Source organism: Neomonachus schauinslandi, chromosome 16, assembly GCF_002201575.2.
Source record: "Neomonachus schauinslandi chromosome 16, ASM220157v2, whole genome shotgun sequence".
In the NCBI taxonomy this organism is placed as follows: domain Eukaryota; kingdom Metazoa; phylum Chordata; class Mammalia; order Carnivora; family Phocidae; genus Neomonachus; species Neomonachus schauinslandi.
Genome location: NC_058418.1, coordinates 31725721 through 31746086, shown reverse-complemented (window position 1 = coordinate 31746086; position 20366 = coordinate 31725721). Strand labels below are relative to the sequence as shown.

At 53.5% G+C, this 20366-nt stretch overlaps 1 protein-coding gene and 1 non-coding gene across 3 annotated transcripts in view; both read right to left on the bottom strand.

Moving 5' to 3' along the window:
* Positions 1-20366, bottom strand: part of GNAO1 (G protein subunit alpha o1) — a 158527-nt gene that overhangs the window by 19853 nt on the left and 118308 nt on the right. The window contains exon 5 of one of the 2 annotated variants that reach the window (XM_044911487.1): positions 14897-14902. The exons of the other annotated variant lie outside the window; for it this stretch is intronic. Within the exon in view, the coding sequence (XP_044767422.1) occupies positions 14897-14902 (6 nt within the window). The remainder of the gene's footprint in view (positions 1-14896; positions 14903-20366) is intronic. 2 annotated transcript variants of the gene reach the window in all.
* LOC123323337 lies at positions 10525-10631 on the bottom strand. The gene has a single exon (XR_006539340.1). It is a non-coding gene; the product is annotated as a U6 spliceosomal RNA (small nuclear RNA).

Below are 20366 nucleotides of genomic sequence, written 5' to 3'. Positions count from 1 at the left end.
CTAATTTAATCACAGTAACTCTACAGGTAGCCATCCTGTTTAACAGATGGAGAGACTGAGGCTCTGAGGTGAGGGAACTTGCCCAAGACCACGCAGCTAGTAAGTAGGACAGCCTGGAGCCAAGGGCAACCTTCTCTACTGTCCTCTAGTCAAGAGTCCCTGACTTGTCCCTGAGGCCGGAGCGGAGGACGCACTGGTCCCAGCCCAGCCCCCTGAACAGAAGGTAAGAAGGAAGGGTACGAAGGGCCAGGCTTGGAAGGGAAGGAGGGCCCTTGCCAATTTGCTCTGGGGCACTGTGGAGGGTGCTAGGCTGGGCCCAGGCCTGTGGGTGCCAAGCTTAACAAGCATAATAGAGCCAGAGGAGTCCCTTGTCCTTTTGTCTGCCTGCCTTTGGGGACCCAGGGGAAGGTGCTCACACTGGGCCTGACCTTCCCATCCAGGTCTCCTGGGCCAGTAGTGAGGATATCCCCCCTCCCCCAGTCTCATTCCCTCACCACTGAGATGCCTTCCATTCTCTCACTTTCTGGTCCTAGAGTCCCAGCTTCTCTGAAGGAGAGCACTTCCTATGATCCAACCTGAGCAGTTTGGGTGGGGCTGCCTCTGTCCCCTGGTTCCAGCAGTGGACACATGGCCTGGCCCTGGCCAATCATCCCGCCGGCCTCAGTGAACAGTTTGGGATAGACGAAGAATCCGTATTTGTTAAATTAGACTACAAGCAGCCCCCCGTGGCCCAAACAGCCCCAGTACATTTGTAGAAACTTTTAGGAAAGAGACACTCTCAGAGGGAAGGCCCACCTGATTGTGGAGCCAACACTGGGGAAAGCAGAGCTGAGAGAGGGGGACATCCCGAGACACGGTAACACGTCAACGCCTAGATCCAGCTGTGCCTGCCGTCACATTACCTCTGGCTTTCCAGTTACTTGAGTCAATCCCTTGATTTTTTCCGAATCCAGTTGAGGATATGTTTCGTTGGTCTGTTTTCCTTTTGCATTTGTACCCCAAATAGTCCTGATGATTCCACCTCCTGGTCTGCTGAGACCATCAGGCCTACCCCCCATTGCTGGGACCCTCACAGATCCTCTGGCTCCCCTCCGCCCTTAGCGTCTGGGCCCACGTGCTGTACTCTGTCTCCTGTGTGTGCGGCAGCAGGTGTGGGGTGGGCACTGGGCCCATGCTGGACCCTCGAGGCAGTCTGGTGCGATGCTGCACACAGCTCTGTGAGGAGCTTAACGAGGCTGCTCACTGACTGGGGGTCTGGCAGGGCCCCGCGCAGCTGAGTTCGGTACAAGACATTCTTCGCCTTGTGACTCCCTCACGCACCAGCATGCCTGGCCCCCAACCTCTAAATGCCTGGGGTGCCCCAACTGTCACCACTCACAAACACAACCCACAAATGGCCAAACTGCCCCTGGTGGGGCACCCCGTCCCTGAGGGGCACAGTGAGAGAGCCGTCCGCCAGCCCAGGGCCAGGAGGGCTGGCCCCTGCCAGGGGGTGAGGGCGCGGCCCCGCTCTCCTCCTCTGCCCCCACGGTCCCGAGGCCCCGCCGCAGACAGGAAGGGAGGGCTCTCCCTTGGGTGTGTGTGAGAGAGAGCACGACAGTCGTGCTTCCTCAGGGGTACAGGCCTGGGTGGGCCGGGAGGACAGCTACTGAGTGCCCGGCATGTCCCCCTGCCCCCCATTCTCCGCCTGCTGGGACTGATCGAATGTCCAGCTCCCACGCCACCCGCCCTCTGAGGGTCCCCTTTGGCCACTCCCACCTCGGGCTTCCAGCCTTGCTCCGGGCAGCCTTCTGGGGGCTCAGGCCCACAGTCTCGGGAGCCACCCAGACCCGGGCTCCAGTCTGGGCTCCCAGCTCGAGCAGGGCTTTCATCTTTCTGAGGCTCCTCCCCTGAGACGTAGGAATGACCGAGCCATCATGCTCTTCGCAGGGCTGGGGCGGGAACAAACGGACAGCACCAGCGCAGGGGTGGAACTGAGGGTGGGCTGTGCCGCTGCCCTACCCGCCGAGCTGCTGGCCTGGGGGGCACGGAGAGATGAGGAGGCCAGCCTGCCTGCTCTTGTGATGCATGTGCGTGTGTGCGCGTGTGTGTAAAGGGGTGGAACATTCTGGGGCACGGCCACACAGTGTGTTCGGAATGTGAATGCGGGCTAGATGCCATTCTTAGCACTTTAGGATCGGGGGGCTCCGGAGAGGCTGTGACTTCTCAAGGAAACCTGCAGGACTCCTCTTTACCACATCAGCGATTTAAAATCAGCATTAACGTGGTACTTTGCTCATGATGTTGACGTGTAAATGGCCTGAAGCTGCTCTAGGTGGAGGTGAGGTCCTGCTGGGGACCCCCACAACTCTGGAGAACTCCCTGAGAAAACTGTCTGGAGAAAGGGGTGGGCAGGGGGAGGGAGGAAGGGGCATGTGGAGATAGGGCCGAGGGGACATCTCCACTGTCTGGTGGGGTGGGGAGCTCAGCACAGGGTGCTTCCCAGAGCTGGGCTGCCTTGGGCCACTGCCAGAGAACAGGGTGCCAGGGTGTGGGGGGGGAGTGGCTACGCCCCTGAGCTGACAGCACACAGGGGTCCCTCACTGGGACCTACAGGCCAGGGGCCTCCCCAGAGGACCTGGGCTGCTCGGGACCGGCCATGAGTATGCTTGGGAAGCAGCACCTGAGACTCAGGGGACAATCAGGGCACTGTCAGGGTCATCGGTGCGACTGCCCACTGGCGTCCAGGAGTGAGGGGCTCCCCTTCCCAAAAGCCATCTGTAATCAGCCAGCTGGTTCCAGGAGCCGGAACCGATGCCACAAGGATGGGGCGAGGGCTGCCAAGGTCATCGGGGGCCTGGCCCGTCTGCCCACCCAGGCTCCCAGCTGCCACCCCCACAGACAGCCCCTGCGCTGGCCTCTCGGGCGCAACCCTCCCAGAGACGCGGCTGGTGCGTGTCTGTGCCGGGCCACGCTGGGGGTGCTAGTGAGTGCTGACCAGGGACAGCTGGAACCAGTTGGTTCCAGCCACTGGAACCAACACCACACCACACACTTCCATTCACCTGCCGGATGCTGCCAGGAGCTTGGAAGTGTCCGGGTGTATTCATCAGCTGAAATCGGGATGGCTACCTGCACTTTCAGTTCAATGCTTGGTTCTTCCAAACCTTTCTCTTCTCTTCAGGGCACTGGGCACTTTTCAAGAGACAGCAGCAAAAAGGCTTGGAGCTCAGGTACAATAAAGAGCCTCTCCCCTCACAAAAGATAAGAGGCAAAGGATGTGGTGGGGAAGTGAGCAGGATTCCTTGGTCAGGTGACCCGGGTTCACATCCTGGCTCTGCAGCTTTCTCGCCCTGCGACCTTGGACAACCCACGTCACCTCTCTGAGCCTCTGTTCCCTGATTAGTTCCCACCTCCCGGGGCTGTCTGTGCAGATGAAACAGGCTAGGGATGTGACGCAGCTTTGCAACATAAAGAGCCCTGCAAATGTTAGTTATTATAAGCAAAGATGAAGTCCCTCAGACACAAACAACAAGCTGACATAAAATAAGCCTGCTTTTGTACAAGACTTTTCAGGCAAGCATGATCATCTTGATAACAATAATCACAGTAATTATAATAATCACCCCTTCCATTTGAGGACCTGCCTTGGATCTTTCAGAGTTTTGCTCCATCTCTAATCTCCCAGGCTAAGTGAAGTGTGAACACATGCGTGTACACGCGCGTGCACACACATGCACCCAGTCCTCTAGTTGCAGGGAAAGCCTCCACCTGACCCCGCCCCGCCCCGCGCAGCCCCATGTGCTGCAGTTACCTTGGCCCCCGCCAGGGGGCAGGAGTACACAGGACAACGGGAGTGGGAGCGTGGCAGACAGCCTGAGCACAGAAGACCAGGCAGGGCAGGGCCAGGCAGGGCCTTCCTCCAGCTGCGGGGCTGCCCCCGCTGTTCCTCAAGGGGAAGAGGCACAGAGACCCCAGCCGCTGGAGGCCTGGCCTCCGACTGCAATCGCAGCAGGCGGAGAATGGGGGGGCAGGGGGACATGCCGGGCACTCAGTAGCTGTCCTCCCGGCCCACCCAGGCCTGTACCCCTGAGGAAGCACGACTGTCGTGCTCTCTCTCACACACACCCAAGGGAGAGCCCTCCCTTCCTGTCTGCGGCGGGGCCTCGGGACCGTGGGGGCAGAGGAGGAGAGCGGGGCCGCGCCCTCACCCCCTGGCAGGGGCCAGCCCTCCTGGCCCTGGGCTGGCGGACGGCTCTCTCACTGTGCCCCTCAGGGACGGGGTGCCCCACCAGGGGCAGTTTGGCCATTTGTGGGTTGTGTTTGTGAGTGGTGACAGTGGGGCATTTAATGGCTGAAGGCCAGATATCCTTGGGGCTCTTTCTTACTTGGGCTTAAGTGCCTATAGCATGCTGTCAGTTCACAGGGTCGTTGGGGGAAGCTGGGGGACGTCATAGGTCTACCCATTTGCTCTAGGGAAGGGAACCTTCCTGGTCCCCAGAAAGATTCTGAAGCAGAACCAAGGATTTGGTAGTTTCTAATCTTGCCTCCTATCAAATCTGCCCATCCATCCATCCATCCATCCCTATACTACCTACCGAGGGTGGTAGGTATACTACCTACCCATCAAACATCATCCATCCACCCCCTCAGCCATCCACCCATCCGTTTCATCATCTACCCATCAGCTACCCTCGTTCATCCATCCATCCAGTCACTTACACACCCACCCATCCGTCCCTTTGCCTCCCTTCTACCCTACAACAGCACCTGTCTGTCCCGTAATTACTCATTGGCATGCCCATTCCTTTCACTCCTCCTTGATCTATCTGGCTACCCACCCATTCATCCACCCATTTACTCATTTATCCATCATACACCCACTAATGAGTACAGTCTCGGCCTTAAGAACTTTCACGTTTGGCAAAAAAGAACACACTGCCTGAATCTCCCCAGCCGGTTAGCTGGTGCCTCAAACCCAGCAGGGGAGAACTGCCCCCTTGGCTCTCCTTCCCTCTGCCCAGGGCCCCATCTTTGTCAGCGGCCTGCAATCTTCAGGGATTTGTCTTAAGCCCTTCTGAGACCCTTCTCTGTTTGGGGCCCAGGCTGCCTCCTGGGGAGGTGGAGAAGGCTGGGGTTTTCTGAAGGATCACACTCTTTCCAGCCTCAAAACCCTTGGATCTTCCAATTATTTAGAAGCAGCTCTTTCTGCTGGCTCACTATCTATCTTCAAGAACTGGGGCTTACAGGGGAGACTGTGGCCTGAGTCCTCTGAGACCCCTTCACTGGATCCAACACTCGACACCTAAAAGTTCCCACTCGGAAACCATCTGCCAGCCCTTCCAATTGGTCGTGGTGTCCTACTCCTGGCCCCGGCCCCAAGGAAGCAGAAGGAGCCAGAGCTAGTCTAGTGACTGTTCCTTCACCACCGGCTGGCCAGATGTCTTCCCGTGCTGAGCCCATGGCTGGGAGCTGGGGACCCATCAGCCAGCAGGACCTGGACCCTGCCTACCCAAGCCTGCAGTCAGTGGGGGCATCAGACACATCAGCCGAACTGCCTCCTGGGAGGCAGAAACTGAGTGAGCGCTGGGCGTGGTGGAGAAACTGGTGTAGGTGGGGGGGATGTGACAGAGGTGTGTCCAGGGGACGGGCAGTCAGGGGTCAGCCATGCCCAGAAAGCAGGGCACAGTCCAGAGACAGGTCTTCCCTGAGGGGGGAATTAAAGGGGGAAGGGCAGAGGGCCCTCGAGAGCGTCAGGTGCCCCTCCGGCCATCGGCAGGGCCTGAGGACAATGGTGGGGCTTGGAGGTCCATGTGATCCTTAGTCATTAAACTAGGAATAGCGGGGCGCCTGGGTGGCTCAGTCGTTAAGCGTCTGCCTTCGGCTCAGGTCATGATCCCAGGGTCCTGAGATCGAGCCCCGCATCGGGCTCCCTGCTCCGCGGGAAGCCTGCTTCTCCCTCTCCCACTCCCCCTGCTTGTGTTCCCTCTCTCACTGTGTCTCTGCCAAATAAATAAATAAAATCTTTAAAAAAAAAAACAAAACTAGGAATAGCTACCTTGCCTGCACAGGTGGCCCAAGGGGCTCCCACACAGACTGCATCTTGGTGGGGCTTTGGTCCCGGGCCGCTGAGTGTGAACGTGTGCACCTCCACGGAGAGGGCTGAAGGCAGCCTTGGTCCCACGGTGGGACAGCTCTGATAGTCAGAGTCCCACAGAGCAAACGCTGATGCTCCCTGAGTGTGGGGCCTGGGACACTCTCTCTCCCTCTGCCTCCCCCGCTCCCAGCCCTCCCCAGGGAGCGCCCGCATTTGTGCGAGGGGCTCTCAGTGCCCATCCCCACCTCCCGGCTTCGTTTCGTCTGTCTCCCAAGGCCACCCTGGCAGGGCATCCAGTGCGAGGCTGCGGAGGGAGACTGGAGGGTGAAGGGCAGTAGTCAGTCCACAGCTTCCGAGGGGGGAGGTGCTGAGGCTGGTGCCGAATGGAGTGAGGGCCTGTGGAGAGGCCTGCCAGCGCACAGACGGGTGGGCCATGCAGGTGACTGGCAGAGACAGGGGGATGCAGGATGGAGGCTTGCCGGGGCCCTCGGTGGCGGCGGGGTGGGGGGCGCAATGGTATGTTTACATCACCAAGGCTTCTGATCACCTCAGATCCCCGGGGAAGAAGTGGAGACTCACCCTTGTCCAAAGCTCCCACCATCACCCAATTTGGGACAGCCTGACATGTCAACCACTTTCTCTTGGTGCCTTTCTCCCCTGGGCGGGTCCACAACCTGCCAGTCTTTACCTCCTGGGTGTCTCTCCTAGACAGGGGTGCGGGGGACAGCTGAACCACCACGCAGGCACTGTTCAGTCAAAAATAAACTTTAAGGTGAACGGGACAGAAATTTCCAAATCTGTGATACCCTCGCCCTCTGCCGCCTTTCTCCTGAGCACAATGTTCTAAGATAGGAGAAAAGAACTAAAATTGGAGAGGCTAAATTTCTAAGAAACGAACAAGGGCAGAATAAAATTACCCACACAGAGCTCAGTCAAAGGGAAAGAAAAGTGATAATGGCCAACCTTGTCTCTTCAGAACATGAAGTGACGATGGTGAATAGTTTAATTAGAGCCGCCTCGGCTGGGAGATATTAGCAACAAAATTATGGAAGAGGGAAGATGGAAGTCGGACCACCACACACATGGCAGGGGTTAGGGGAAGGCAGGTAAATGTGGAAGAGGACAGGTTTGGCTGACTGGTGCCCCTCCCCAGGCTTATTCATTGATACCCCTTCCTGTCTCCTTGTGCCCTCACTGGAAGCATCCATTCAGCATTAGCTTGATCAGATACTGCCTTGGTTCAAAAAGGAGCCTGTCACCCTGCTTCCAGGATCTCAGGGACATGGCCCGGAGCAGTGCGTCAGGTGTCAGAAGACTTGGCCCTGCCTCCAACTGGCTCTGGGACCCTGGGCAAGCCTCAGCTTCCCTCAGGGTCCGAGGGTCCCCAAACGCACGAGGAAGGGATTGGCTACACCAGTGGTTCTCAAAGTGTGGTCTGCACCCCTGGGAGTCTCTGAGGTCCTTGCAGGGGGGCCACAAGATCAAAACTGTGTTCAGGACAATACTAAGATGCTATTTTTTCCCTTTCTAACAGTGTTACCTGCTTGTACTGATGGTGCAAAAGCCATAGGAGGTAAAAAGCTAGCCCCTGAGCTAACAGGGGAGAAACAGGACCACCAGACTGCATTCACACGGTGGGTCACAGAAGATGCCACTTTTACTTAAGAATGCCCTTGATGAAGTAGTAAAAACCACAAATTAAAAAACAATCTCTACCCCGAGTACCCATTTTTTTCATATCCTGTGCGATGAAATGGGAAGTATGCATAAAACACTTCTGCAAACCGAAGGATGATGGTTTTCTGGAGGAAAGGCACTTGTAACACTGAGCTGCCAGCGAAAATAGTCCCTTTATTCATGGGACACCACTTTTACTTAAAAGAATGCCAGACAGAGAGACAAGGGTAATTCGGATTTGGTCTCTGGAAGACATTTTCTAAAAACGAACCAAGCGAGCCCATCGTTTCAAGGAAAACAACGAACATATCTATCACCAAAATAAAAAAAAAATTCCAGCTTTCAAGTGAAAGAATTTTGGAAACTTGTGTTTACCACCATGAACCTGACAGCTTCCCATTACCTAAAGACTCTTCTGATGAGATCAGTATCAAAGTTATCAAATGTGAGTTTTTAATACTGTATGCTGAAACGTGTCAACATTTGGAAGATCCGTGTAACTCTGAACTAATATTTTCCAAATGACCAAAATGGTGTTAAAAATCATGCATGGTTAAGAGACCCATTCAAAGAGCAAAGTAGATCAATGGATGTTTTCAAGAGACTTTATTTTTTTAAGAGCAGTTTTAGGTTTACAACAAAATCGAGAGGAAGGTAGAAATTTCCCATATAACCCCTGCCTGCATCCGTGGACAGCCTCCTCCACTATCCCCATCCCTCACCAGAGTGGTCCATTTGTTGCCAAGGATGACCCTACATGAACACATCATAATCACCCAAAGTCTATAGTTAACCTCAGGGTTCAGTCTTGGTGTCGTACATTCTATGGATTTGGACAAATTTATAATGCCATGTATCCAGAATTATGGTATCGTGCAGAGTATTTCCACTGCCCTAAAAATCCTCCATGTTCTGCCTATTCATCCCTTCCCCTCACCCCACCCATGGCAACCACTCTGATCTTTTTACTGTCCCCATTGTTTTGCCTTTTCCAGAAATTCACACAGTTGGAATTATACAGTATGCAGCCTTTTCAGATTAGCTTCTTTCACCTAGTAATATGCATTGAAGTTTCCTCCATGTCTTCTCATTGCTTGATAGCTCATTTCCTTTTAGTGTGGAAGAGTATTCCATTGTGTGCATGGACCAGTTTACTTATCCACTCACCGACTGAAGGATATCTTGGTTGCTTCCAAGTTTTGGCAATTATGAATAAAGTTGCTATGAACACCTGTGTGCAGGTTTTTGTGGGGACAAAAGTTTTCACATCTTTTGAGTCAATATGGAAGAGCCTGAAAGCTGGATCCTGTGGTAGGAGTATGTTTCATTTTGTAAGAAACTGCCAAACTGTCTTCCCAAGTATGGCGCCATTTTGCCTTTTCGCCAGCAATGAGTGAGAGTCCTGTTGCTCCACATCCTTGTCAGTACTTGGAGTTGCCAGTGTTCCGGATTTCGGCCATTCTACTAGGTGTGTAGTGGTAGCTTGTTGTTTTAATTTGCATTTCCCTGATGACATATGATGTGGAGCATCATTCCGTATGCTTTTTGCCATCTGTACATCTTCTTCCGTGATGTGTCTGTTAGGATCTTTGGCCCATTTTCAAGTTGGGTTGTTTTCTTATTGTTGAGTTTTAAGAGTTCTTTGTATATCTTGGACACCAGTCTTCTATTAAACATGCTTTTAGCAAATATTTTGTCCCGGCCCATGGCTTTTCTTCTTCTTCTCTTGACGGTGGCCTTCACAGAGCAGTTTTAAATTTCTATGAAGAGCAGTTTAACTACTTCTTTCATGGATCGTGACTTTGGTGTTGTATCTAAAAGTCATTGTCAGACCCAAGGTCATCTTGATTTCCTCCTATATTCCCTTTGAGGAGTTTTACAGTTTTGCTTTTTACATTTAGATCTATCTGTGATCCATTTCAAGTTAATTTTTGTGAAAAGTGGAAAGCCTGTAACTAGATTTTTTTTTTTTTTTTGCATGGGATAGCCCGGTTGTTCCAGCACCATTTGTTGGAGAGACTGATGGATTTTAATGTAACAGCACAGGAAAGGGTCACTGATATAGTTTCAGATTGCAACCATGCTTTAAGAAACCACCACCACTTGTCCAGTTTGGGTGAGTTTCACAGAAGAATTATCTGAAAAGGCTAGTAAAACATTCCTTCCTTTTCCAACTATGTGTTTATGTGGGGACAAATTTTAGTCCTCTTCTTCAACCAAAACAACACATCACGACAGATTGAATGCAGAAGCACATATGAGAACCAAACTGTCTTCTATTAAGCCAGCCATTAAAGAGATTTGCAAAAAATGTACAACAATGACGTTCTTCTTACTGAAACATTTTTAGTAATCAGAAAATGTTATTCATACTAATGTGTAATTGGTTTATCATCGTTATTTTTTTTTTTTTTTTAAAGATTTTATTTATTTATTTGAGAGAGAGAATGAGACAGAGAGCATGAGAGGGGGGAGGGTCAGAGAGAGAGGCAGACTCCCTGCTGAGCAGGGAGCCTGACGTGGGACTCGATCCCGGGACTCCAGGATCATGACCTGAGCCGAAGGCAGTCGCTTAACCAACTGAGCCACCCAGGCGCCCATATCATCGTTATTTTTAAATGAATGAAGATTTAAAAATTTTCTTGGTTTTAATTTCTCTTTTTTTTTTTCAGCAAACAACAAATATTTATTGAGCACCTATTATGTGCCAGGCACTGTTCTAGGAACACCCCCCACCAAAGGGGAAAAAAAAATGAGATAGAAGCAGAAAATAAAATATGGAATGCTTCATAAATTTGTGTGTCATCTTCGTGCCGGGGGCATACTAATCTTCTCTGTATTGTTCCAATTTTAGTATAGGTGCTGCTGAAGCGAGCACTCTTGGTTTTAATTTCTAATGCAATAAAAATTGATAGCTGTAACATACATAAACAAAATTGGGGTCCTCAATAATTTTTTAAGAGTTTAAACGGGTCCCCAAACCACAAAGTTTGAGAACCACTAGACCAGCTCATTCTTTCTCAAACATTCTCCCCTAGCATCTTTATAACTTCAACAAAAGTCCTGTTTCACCTGATGACTACCAGTTATTAATTTTCTTAGACACATCTTTGTACTTTATAAACTTCACATCCTTACAGTAAATGGAAAACCTGCGTGAAGTATTCTAAATGGAAGATACACATAAGAATAATGACAATGAAAGCAGACATGTTAAATTCTAGCAGGATCCTGCTGCCTGCTGAAGACTTTCGGCCTAAAGCCGTTTTCTCTTTGTTAACAAGGGGGAGAATTCACAGGTGTTAAGGAGATAACTAGCACCAGCCTGAGACTTTCTTCTTGAGCTTCTGAGGCTGACAGAGAGGAAGGAATCACTTTCCGACGTGGTGAAGCCATGTTAGTCAATGTGGTGACTCTGTTCACCAACTCCTCTCCGCGCTCAAGCCGTCTCATTGCACAGAACGGTAGCATGTACCTCCCCCTGGGGGGGGGGGGAGGCGAGCAGATCGTCTCTCAAGACCCACCCCCGCTCCAGACAGGTAAGGACCAGCTGATGAGGGCTCCCCCTGCTGAAATGTGGCTGACTCACACCCCTCATGGGCTGAGAGGTGGGACACAGAGCCACAGCCAACATCCGTCGGTTAGAAAACTGAGAATTGCAAGTTTTTGCCAGTGGAAGGCTGCCAGGGTTGGGGTTCAGGAGGAGCCTCTGGGGTGAGGGCCCAGGGCAGGCCAAACCAACCGGGTCCAGAGGATCGGCAAGTCCAGGCTCCTGCTGTGGCCACTGTGAGCCTTGGAGCTGGGAACACAGACCCCCACAGAGACAACGCATGGACACGCCTGTTCAGAACTCTGGCTGCCAAGGAGGGGCCCTAAGACAGAGTCAGAGGAGCCTGTATTTAGCGAGTACTTCCTGTGGACTTTAGTTCATGAATGTTCGTAAGTATTACCATTTCACCCTTTTATGAAGTGAGAAACCAGAGGTCGGATGGCTTGTGAGGCTGGCCCAAGGTCACTCAGCTAGTAGGGGGTCCAGCGGGGATTTTAACGCCAGCTGTCTGGCCCCAGAGCTCACACAGCACTGCTTCCCACCTCATGCTCTGAGGGGAAAACCGAGGCCTGTGTAAAGCAGGTGGGACCTTGTCCAAGGTCACCCAGCAAGCCTGGGGGCGGCGCCAGGCCAGAGCCCTGGTCTTCCAGTTTCTTCTTGAGGGCGGGGTCTGGGAAAGCTGGTACCCGGGACACTCTCCGCCTGCCACCCCTGGCTTCCCTGAGCCCTGCGGCTAAGGGGATGGTGCTCCCAGCTGGTGCCCGCTCTGGGGACCCAGTGTTAGTGTGTTGATGCTGGTGGTGTTTACACACGAGGCAGGTGGGATGGAGACAGTTGTGAAAAAACAAGGGTGACAAATAGTCTTGTCAACCAAAACACTGGCGAGGCAGAGTGGCAGCCGTGGCTGTACCCCAGCTGGGCCAGGCAGAGTGCCAGTGGGCCACCCTGGGGGCGACAGGAGGCAGAAGGCATGGAGGGACCAGGCTAGATGCCGGCTCCGCTGGCCCCCAGTGCCTGGCCACGAGACAGGAACACAGGGCAGGGGGAGGCTGGGAATTGGGTGAAGCCTCTGGGGGCCCGTCTCTCACGTGAGGTCAGCAGTGGGGGGAGGATAGAGAGCTGCAGCCCCTGGGGTCTGCAGGCAGCTCAGGCCAGGGGGATGGGAGCTGCTCCGGCCTGGGTGCAACCACCTGAGCGGCTCTCTCCAAGGCCCGGGACCAGGGTGCATGCCTCCCCTCCCCACTTAGACCCCACCATCCTCATCTCCCTGACATTGACCCTGGGTGATCAAGGGCATGGGGTAAGGACAAGGCCCTAGCTGCACAGACCTGGGCATGGGAGGGTGGTCAGGGGCCTCAGTGCCTGAGGCTCAACTCTGCTGCACGGGGCTCACTGAGGAGAGAGGTAGGGCAAGGTGTGCAGGGGCTCAGGCCAGCCCTCCCTGTCTGAAACTGCAGGACCACAAGGGAAGCCACCTGGTATCCCCTGGGCTCAGGTTCCTCTCCCCTCCAAGGCCGTTCTTGCTTTACTCCGTCCTTCTGTCTCCTCTCTCCTTTCCCACGTCCTCTGCCCTGGTCCCAGCCAGGGAGAAGCCAGCCCCACAGCATCTTTGTTGGGGTTAGGAAAAAGGAGTCTTTCCTCCGGGCTACACAACCTGGCAAGGGGAAGGCAGGCTTAGTTTCAGCCCTCTCGTGGCCTCTGGCTTAGAGACCCTTCCGCAGGCCACCACCAGCCTTGTAACTGAGCTGGAACTGATGGAGTATGAATGTGAAGTGCGCCGCTTGTGGGCCAAGGCTCCTAAGATATAAGTGTGTCCCCTGAATGCATGTGATGACAGAGTCCTGGGCGGTGGTGGTGCCATAAGATGGAAGGAGCTGGCCCATGAATCACCGTGTGGAGGAGAGCCACCCACCCAGAGCACCTGCCCTAGACTATCAGATGGGCAGGAAAGAACCTTCTGTTGCGTTTTAGCCAGGAAACGCCGGCGACGTTCATGGCAGTAGCGAGGGGTGCCCCTGTCCGTGTCCTGCTAGGGTTCCTCCTCTCCTGCTTCCTGGACAGGAAACAGATTGCCCTCTCAGTAAGCCCGAGAAAGGTAGAGGCCAGTTTTCTGGAATAGCAAAGAATCTGTGATCCCGCTCCACTCCCCTGCGAACAGGAAAGGGGGCCCCACGGCAGCACCTCCTGTGTCTCAGCCACTCCCATGCCTGCCACAGGCATGACTTTTGTTCACCGCTGAATCTGCAGAATGCTGCAGGGTGCAAAGCAGGGGCTCAAAAAATGATGCTGAAATTCGGCTGGCTTTGGATACCCACCTGTGCACAACTGACTTCATGTTTTTCTTTCGACTTGCATCTACTTAAACTTATTTTAAGAGAAAGGAAGTGTAGTTTCACTAACAATAATATATGCAAAAGAATATTTGATCGGTTATTTATTTTAGAAATGGAGAGACAGAGTGCATGTGCGGGCGCTCGAGCAATGGGAGAGGCAGAGGGAGAGAGAGTGAGAGAATCTCAAATAGACTCCGCTCTGAGCTCTCAGCCCGACGCAGGGCTCCATCTCACGACCCTGAGATCATGACCTGAGCCGAAATCAAGAGTCGGACACTTAACTGACTGAGCCACCCACGCACCCCAGTTTTTATCTTTTTCTAATATGCATTAAAGTTAGGAACTACTGAGATAAAAATCTGACGTTCTGACATGTGCATCCATCATACTAGCTAAAATCTGCCCACTTCCTCCACTTGGGAAGCATCTTCCCTTGGCGAGGGGCATAGGCAGGCACGGGGCAGAGCAGAAGGAGCATGCCCAGGAGCAATGAATCCGGCTCCAGCCCCTAGGCGATGGGCTGGGGACATCCTCCCCATTCTGCCTGGCTTTGACCCTCTCCCACCAGCAGGGCCTTGGCTTGGGGTTCTGGGAGGCTTGGAGAACCATCCAGACTTCCTGGGAGTGTACACTTGCTTGCTGGGGGCAGCACAGGATGGGGGCAGACCGTGGGCTCCAGGTTTCCTCGGCCACAGACTTCCCGTTTCCTTCTCTGTCGGTGCCTGCCTCCTTGTTCCCTGGTTTTGGTTCCAAGAGGGAATGGGCCCCTGGGGGTTGCAGTTCCCAAGGCGTGTGTGATATTCTCACTGGAAGGGACGGGGCACCTGTGCCTTCCTTCACTTGGGTGGGGTGACAGCAACAGGGAATCTGTCCTGACCGACCCCCCCCATCTCCGCACCCCCAGCAGCCAACTTGAGGCCTCAACTTTGTTGAGAGGACTGCCCCAAACTGCTAGGACACAGATGCAGGAGAACCAGGGGCTCTGGCCTGCTAAGCAGCTTTGTTGTCTTGGATACTTCCTCTCTCCTAGCTGCCAATGTCCTCTGAAAAGGGAGCGCAAAGATAAGTGCCCAGCACCAAGGCCAGCAGGGAAGACGGAAGGAAGGAGGGAGGGACACCTGTCCTGCCCACCTGTCCCCAGCAGCCTTATGGCTAAGTGGGCACTTGCCCTCCAGTGAGGTGGGTGCCCTCCAAACAGGGGCTGTAGGACCCTTCTCTCTGTGTGCCGACGGGGACTGGGTTGGGGAGGGGGAGAACAACCCCTTCCTGGGAGCCACTGAATCCAAATCCAGAACTGCCCCCTCCCAACCCTCTGAGCCCTCACCCAGCCACCAGATGAACTTCAGCAAAACCCCCCAAAGGAAAACCACTGTGGGCTTCATTCCATGTTAAGACTTGACCTTCTGAAAAGGTGGGGATGGTCCTGACTCCACCTCCGTTGACCCTCCATCCTCACCCTGCCACCCCCCCCCCCCCTCCCTTCCCTGGGGCCTTCTTTCTCCCCTTGGCTTCCACCTACACTCATGCTCTGGCCTCCCATCCTAAGTCCGTCCCCGACACCGATGACGCCCCAAGCCACTGTCCTCCCTGCTTCTTCCTTTTGTCCTGCCGCCTCCCTGCCCACCTTCGGCGGGGGCTTCCACTGCTCTCCCCGTCTCCCGCTGCTGTCTGCTCACTTCTCCTCTCTCGGGGTGCTGGGCCCTGTGGATGCTGCTTCCTGGCCAGGATGCTGTCTTCCAGGTCACGTCAGTCCACTGCGGGCTGTCTCTCGTGTGGGTCCCTGTCCCTCCACCCAACATTTAAGCAGATCCTCCTCTGTGCAGGGGGCTGCCGAGTGATCCCACCTGACCTCTGGTTGGTTTACTGGCTCCTCCACTAGGCTCGGCATGTTCCTGGTCAATCCCACCCTTTCCCCTGCACCTCGGTTCCTGGGCCACAGTCTCCAACACCACCTTCCTTCCCAAAGGAAGGATTGCCGCCAAAGCAGCAAATGACCGCTGCTATTTCCTTAATTTTTAAAAATGACCTCAAATGGACTCATTTTAAATAATCAGCTTATCCTAAACAGTAACATCCATGAAATCAGAGGTCTGTGTGCTAATTTTTCTAATATACACTGAAATACATAAAAGTCCTCCAACAAAAGCTGTTGGTCTGTGTGAACGGCCAGGTCATGTGTGCCCCCAGGAATGCCTGCACCACTCTTTGGGGACACATGGCCCCTCTGCAGTGGTAATTCTGTGCTTCTGGTCACGCAAGCCGGAGACCCTGAGGCCAGCTCCACTCTCTTCCCTTCCTCTGTCCCTCCAGCCAGTCTGATTCCCAAGAACTGTCATTTGCCCCAGAAAGGTCTAAACTCTGACCCCTTCCGTCTCCCTGCAAGGTCACTCTTGCCTCTCCTCCAGGGATGACAGCAGGGGTCTAGCCCAACAGGTCTCCTGGCCTCCAGGCTCTGTCCCTTTAATCTGTCAAGAAAGCACTTAATTCACACCCCAGCCCTCAATGGCTCCCATAATTTGGAACCTAGGCCACCCATTCTGTTACCCCATGCTCCTCAGCCACCTCACCACCCTGCCGCCCTCCCTTCAGAGGAATTGGGTAACGACCTTTGCAGACAGGGACAAGGACAGCGGAGGGAATGAATGGCACAGAGACCTCGGTGGGTCACCAGGAGGGTGGGGGGCAAGTCAGGGGAAGCAAGTGGGAGGGAGTGACTTGAGGCCCCTGGATTTGTGGGAAATGCCAGGGTCTGGCCTCCAAGGGCACAGCATTTCAACTCTGTGACTTAGTTTCCTCAACTATAAATGGTGGCATTCTCCACGCCGTGTTCTTGTCCCAGGGTGAGTGAGAGGCCAGGGTCTGGATGAACGTGCTCTCTGAACTGTGCACGGCTTAAGGTATGCAGTGTGGGCGCGGGCGTGCGTGCGTGCATGGAGATCAGCATCGGTAGTATGAGTAGTAGTTGCAGGAACGAAAGTCGGCCTGGTCAAGCCGTCTTTGTGAGCTAATATAGGGTGCACAAAAGGAGGGACACGAAGGAGCTTCTGCGGGAAGCTGGCTCATCACACCTGGGGTGGCTCTGTCCAGAGAGCAGAACAGTATCTTGCGCTTTGGGTGGCTCCCTGGGCCAGCTGGCCCCTGTACCTCCCACTCGGAGGCCCATCCTCCACCTTCCAAGTTGAAAGGGACAGGGGTTGCCTCCTCCAGGAGTCTGGGAGGGAAGGGGGGTGGGGCCTTCTCCACCTTTTGGGCCTTAGAGGCGGCGGCAGGGAGGAGTCCCCAGGAGGGAGTGGCCCCTCCCCAAGAGGATGCTGGGGGCTATTACACAAGAACCAGGCCTGTTTCTATAGCACAGGGGGAGACTGGGGTGGGGCGATGTCTACAGCCAGCCCAGGCCAGAGCTCTGCCCAGTAAGTGCCCCCAAGATGGCCCAGGCTGGACAAAAGCTCATTCTTCAAGGGCAAGGCCATTGCTTCAATTAGCTCTCCTCCCAGGAGCGGGTCCACTGATCCCCTAAAAGGCACAGCAGGCTCCCGAGGGCTGGGGCCCCCTGCGGCCCCAAGCTTTTGCTCCAGTCCCAGCCACATTGTGCCCAGAGGCCCCATGCTGCTCTTTTCACTCCCTTTGCCTGGCCAGCGGTAGGCAATGCTTTTGAAGTCGGTCCTCTGTTCCAATTGGAAACTTTGTTCAGAACCAAAATTAGAGAGGCTGCACAATCAGCTTGCAATTTAAAATGCCACCAGGCCTCTCCCTGACCCCCCCTTTGCAAAATGTCATCTTAATTAGATGGAGCCAGGCTTCATGTTTTCTGAATTTCAAGGTAATTTCTCTAGGACATTTCTCCCCTTGTAGTTATTTTTACCTTCAGCATAAGGTGGGGGCAGGGGCAATGTGAGGCTGATCTGCTGGTCTGCATACACCTCCATCCTCCAGCCATTGGGGTCAGCTGCCTCCCCGCCTCCCCGGGAGGCTGAAAACACTGATCTGGGAGCTCTCCTAGGATGTCTGTTGAGGGTTCTTCCTCCGTTTAATGCAGCACAACACCTGCCGGACCTCTCTCCCTGGCAAGGGGTTCTGCTAGGGGTCGGGAGGGAACACTGCGGAGGCTGGCTGGCTTGGCCAGCACTGTCCCCAGTCAGCGTTCACCCGGCCACTCACCCAGGGGCACAGCCCCTTCCTCACTCAGCCTGTCACTCGCTTTCCTGCCGAGACTCTGCTGGCTGCCTTGCCCGGCGGGCGGGCTTGAAGGAGGTCCCCAAAGTCCGGGGCCACTGGGGACCCTATATTAATACCACTGAGTTACACCTGGGAAGTTTCCAATTCTCTTTCAAGGATTCTGACTAATCGTGGGTAAAAAAGTTTCAGTTTGGTGCCATTAAGTCTTTGACGCCCCTGAACATGCTAATCATCTCCTTCGACAAAGAGAGGGCAGGCTGCTTAGGATGGGTCTCCTCTGGGCTCCCGAGGCATTTTACAATGGCTGATCCACAACCCCAGCCTACTCTAGGGGAGTATGTCAGGGAAGGCTCCCATTATGGGCTGAATTGTGTCCCCCCCAGATTCATATATTGAAGCCCTAACCACCTAATACCTCAGAATGTGACTGTACTTGGAGGGAGGGTCTTTACATGGGTAATTAAGTTACAGTGAGGTCTTCAGATTAGGCCCTAATCTATTATGGCCGGCATCCTTAGGAGGAGATTAGGACACACACAGAGGGGACACAGGGAGAAGATGGACACCTACAAGCCAGGGAGAGGGGACTCAGAGGAAACCAACTCTGATGACACCTCAATCTCAGATTTCTAGCCTCCAAATAAAGTCCTGTTTTTCATGCCACCCATGGTACTTATGGTTCTTATGGTACTTTGTTGACGCAGCCCTAGCAAATTAACACAGCTCCGAAGATTGGGCTCTTCTTTCGGGCTGGGAGCGGGGGTTCTCTCTCCATCATTCCAAACTCTACCCACAAAACAGTGCAAGGTCTGGGTCCTGCTTCCCTTTGAACCTCATCCTGAGGCACCCTTGCCCTCACTTAACCACCTGCCAGCCACCCTGCCCCCTTTCTAGGCTTTGCAACACACATGCAAGTTCATTTCCACCTCAGGGCCTTTGCATGGCTCCTCCTACTACCTCAAGTCTGCAAGACTGGCTCCTTCTTATTTCTTCTTCCAATCTCAGTTTAAATATAACTCCCAGAGAAAGCTCTTCCTGACCATGCCCCTCCCCGTCTAAAGCAGGTGTTCCTTGCTGTTCCCTTGCCAGCCTTCTTTTCTTGACTAGTACTTATCACAACGTGTAATTATATATGTTTGTTTCCTCAGTGACTCTTTCTCTTCCTAGAAAGATGGTGAGATCCATGAGGGTAGGGCCTGCATCTGCTCTGTTGCCCATTTGGTTCATTCACAAGGTGCTACTTGTGGAATGAATGAATTCTAGGCCTTAAGCTGAGATGGATACCAGGTGCCTCCCCCCCATCCTCAGGAGGCCCAGCGGCACAAGAAGGAGCTGAAGGTGGGGCAAGAAAGCACAGAAAGGACCACCCAGAGCCTGCTCACCTCAACAGGAAATGTGGCGAAGCGAGGTTACGGGGTAGACTGGTCACGAGAGGCGCCGACATACCACAGGTATGAATGGAAATATGGTGCCAGGTGACCCCCGCCTGTCCTGGATGCGGGCAACTGCAGGCAAGTGTTCTGGCCCTACTCCAGCAGAGGGGGGCAGCGTCCTCCACGGGGGCCTCCCTCTGTCAGCTGGACACTGACACAGCCACATCTGGGTGGAATGCACATGCACCAACTCTCAGCCAGTCTGAGATGGGTGCTCAGAGAAATTCTGCAACTGAGTCATGCCCAGGCCAGGGCTGTTTGCAGGGTGAAGGGGTTTGTTCTTTTATCTCAATTCCAAACCCTCTGATATTCCTCTTAAAGTCTGGCTTGGAACATAGGGATCCTCTGCTTTTCGAAAGTTCACGTTACGCCACTTCTCTTTTACGAAAGACCCATGTTAGTACCTGTTTTCACTAACCAGAAGTCATCCAAAGAGGATTTTCGCTTTTACAGAAACAAACAAACAAACAAAAGGCACCAAGCAAAACCAGCGTTCAGTATTTCCTTTGCAGGGAGCTGTGACAGAGGCAGCCGATACCCGAGCAGCAAGAGGGGCCCCGCCAAGCTCCTTCCCTGGGCACTGCACCCAGCCTCTCAGCCGCCATAGCTTTCAATGTGTCTCTGAGCCTCTGTGCTTTATCGCCATTTATTTTGTGCACCCGTTAGCAAGCTGTGTTTCAAGGTATCAGAAAAGCTAAAAATAAGGTTATTTTGGGGGTCTGGCAATGCTCAAAATTTTTTCCATATAAATTAATAGTAATTGCTTCTTTGCTTTACATCATTTTGGCTTACAAAAGATTTCATAGGAACACTCTGCTTTCGGGTAGTGGGGGAGACCTGTCCTGCAAATGAAAACTGAAGAAAGAACATGGACTTCAGAAAAGTGGAGAATGCTTGCCAACATTAAAGAGAGAGAGAGAGGGAGAGAAAAGGAACTTGTAAACTGACTTTTGAGCCAACTCTGTAATTATGTCCACATGGGCTCCTTCCCCCCTCAGGAACTGTGGGGAACCAGTCTTCTCTCATTACAGTTGATGGACATGAGAGCCTCAGCTCCAAAAATGTTAATGTTAATTAAAAAGAAAAACGTGATGTTATGTTCAGTGCATCTAATCTACCCC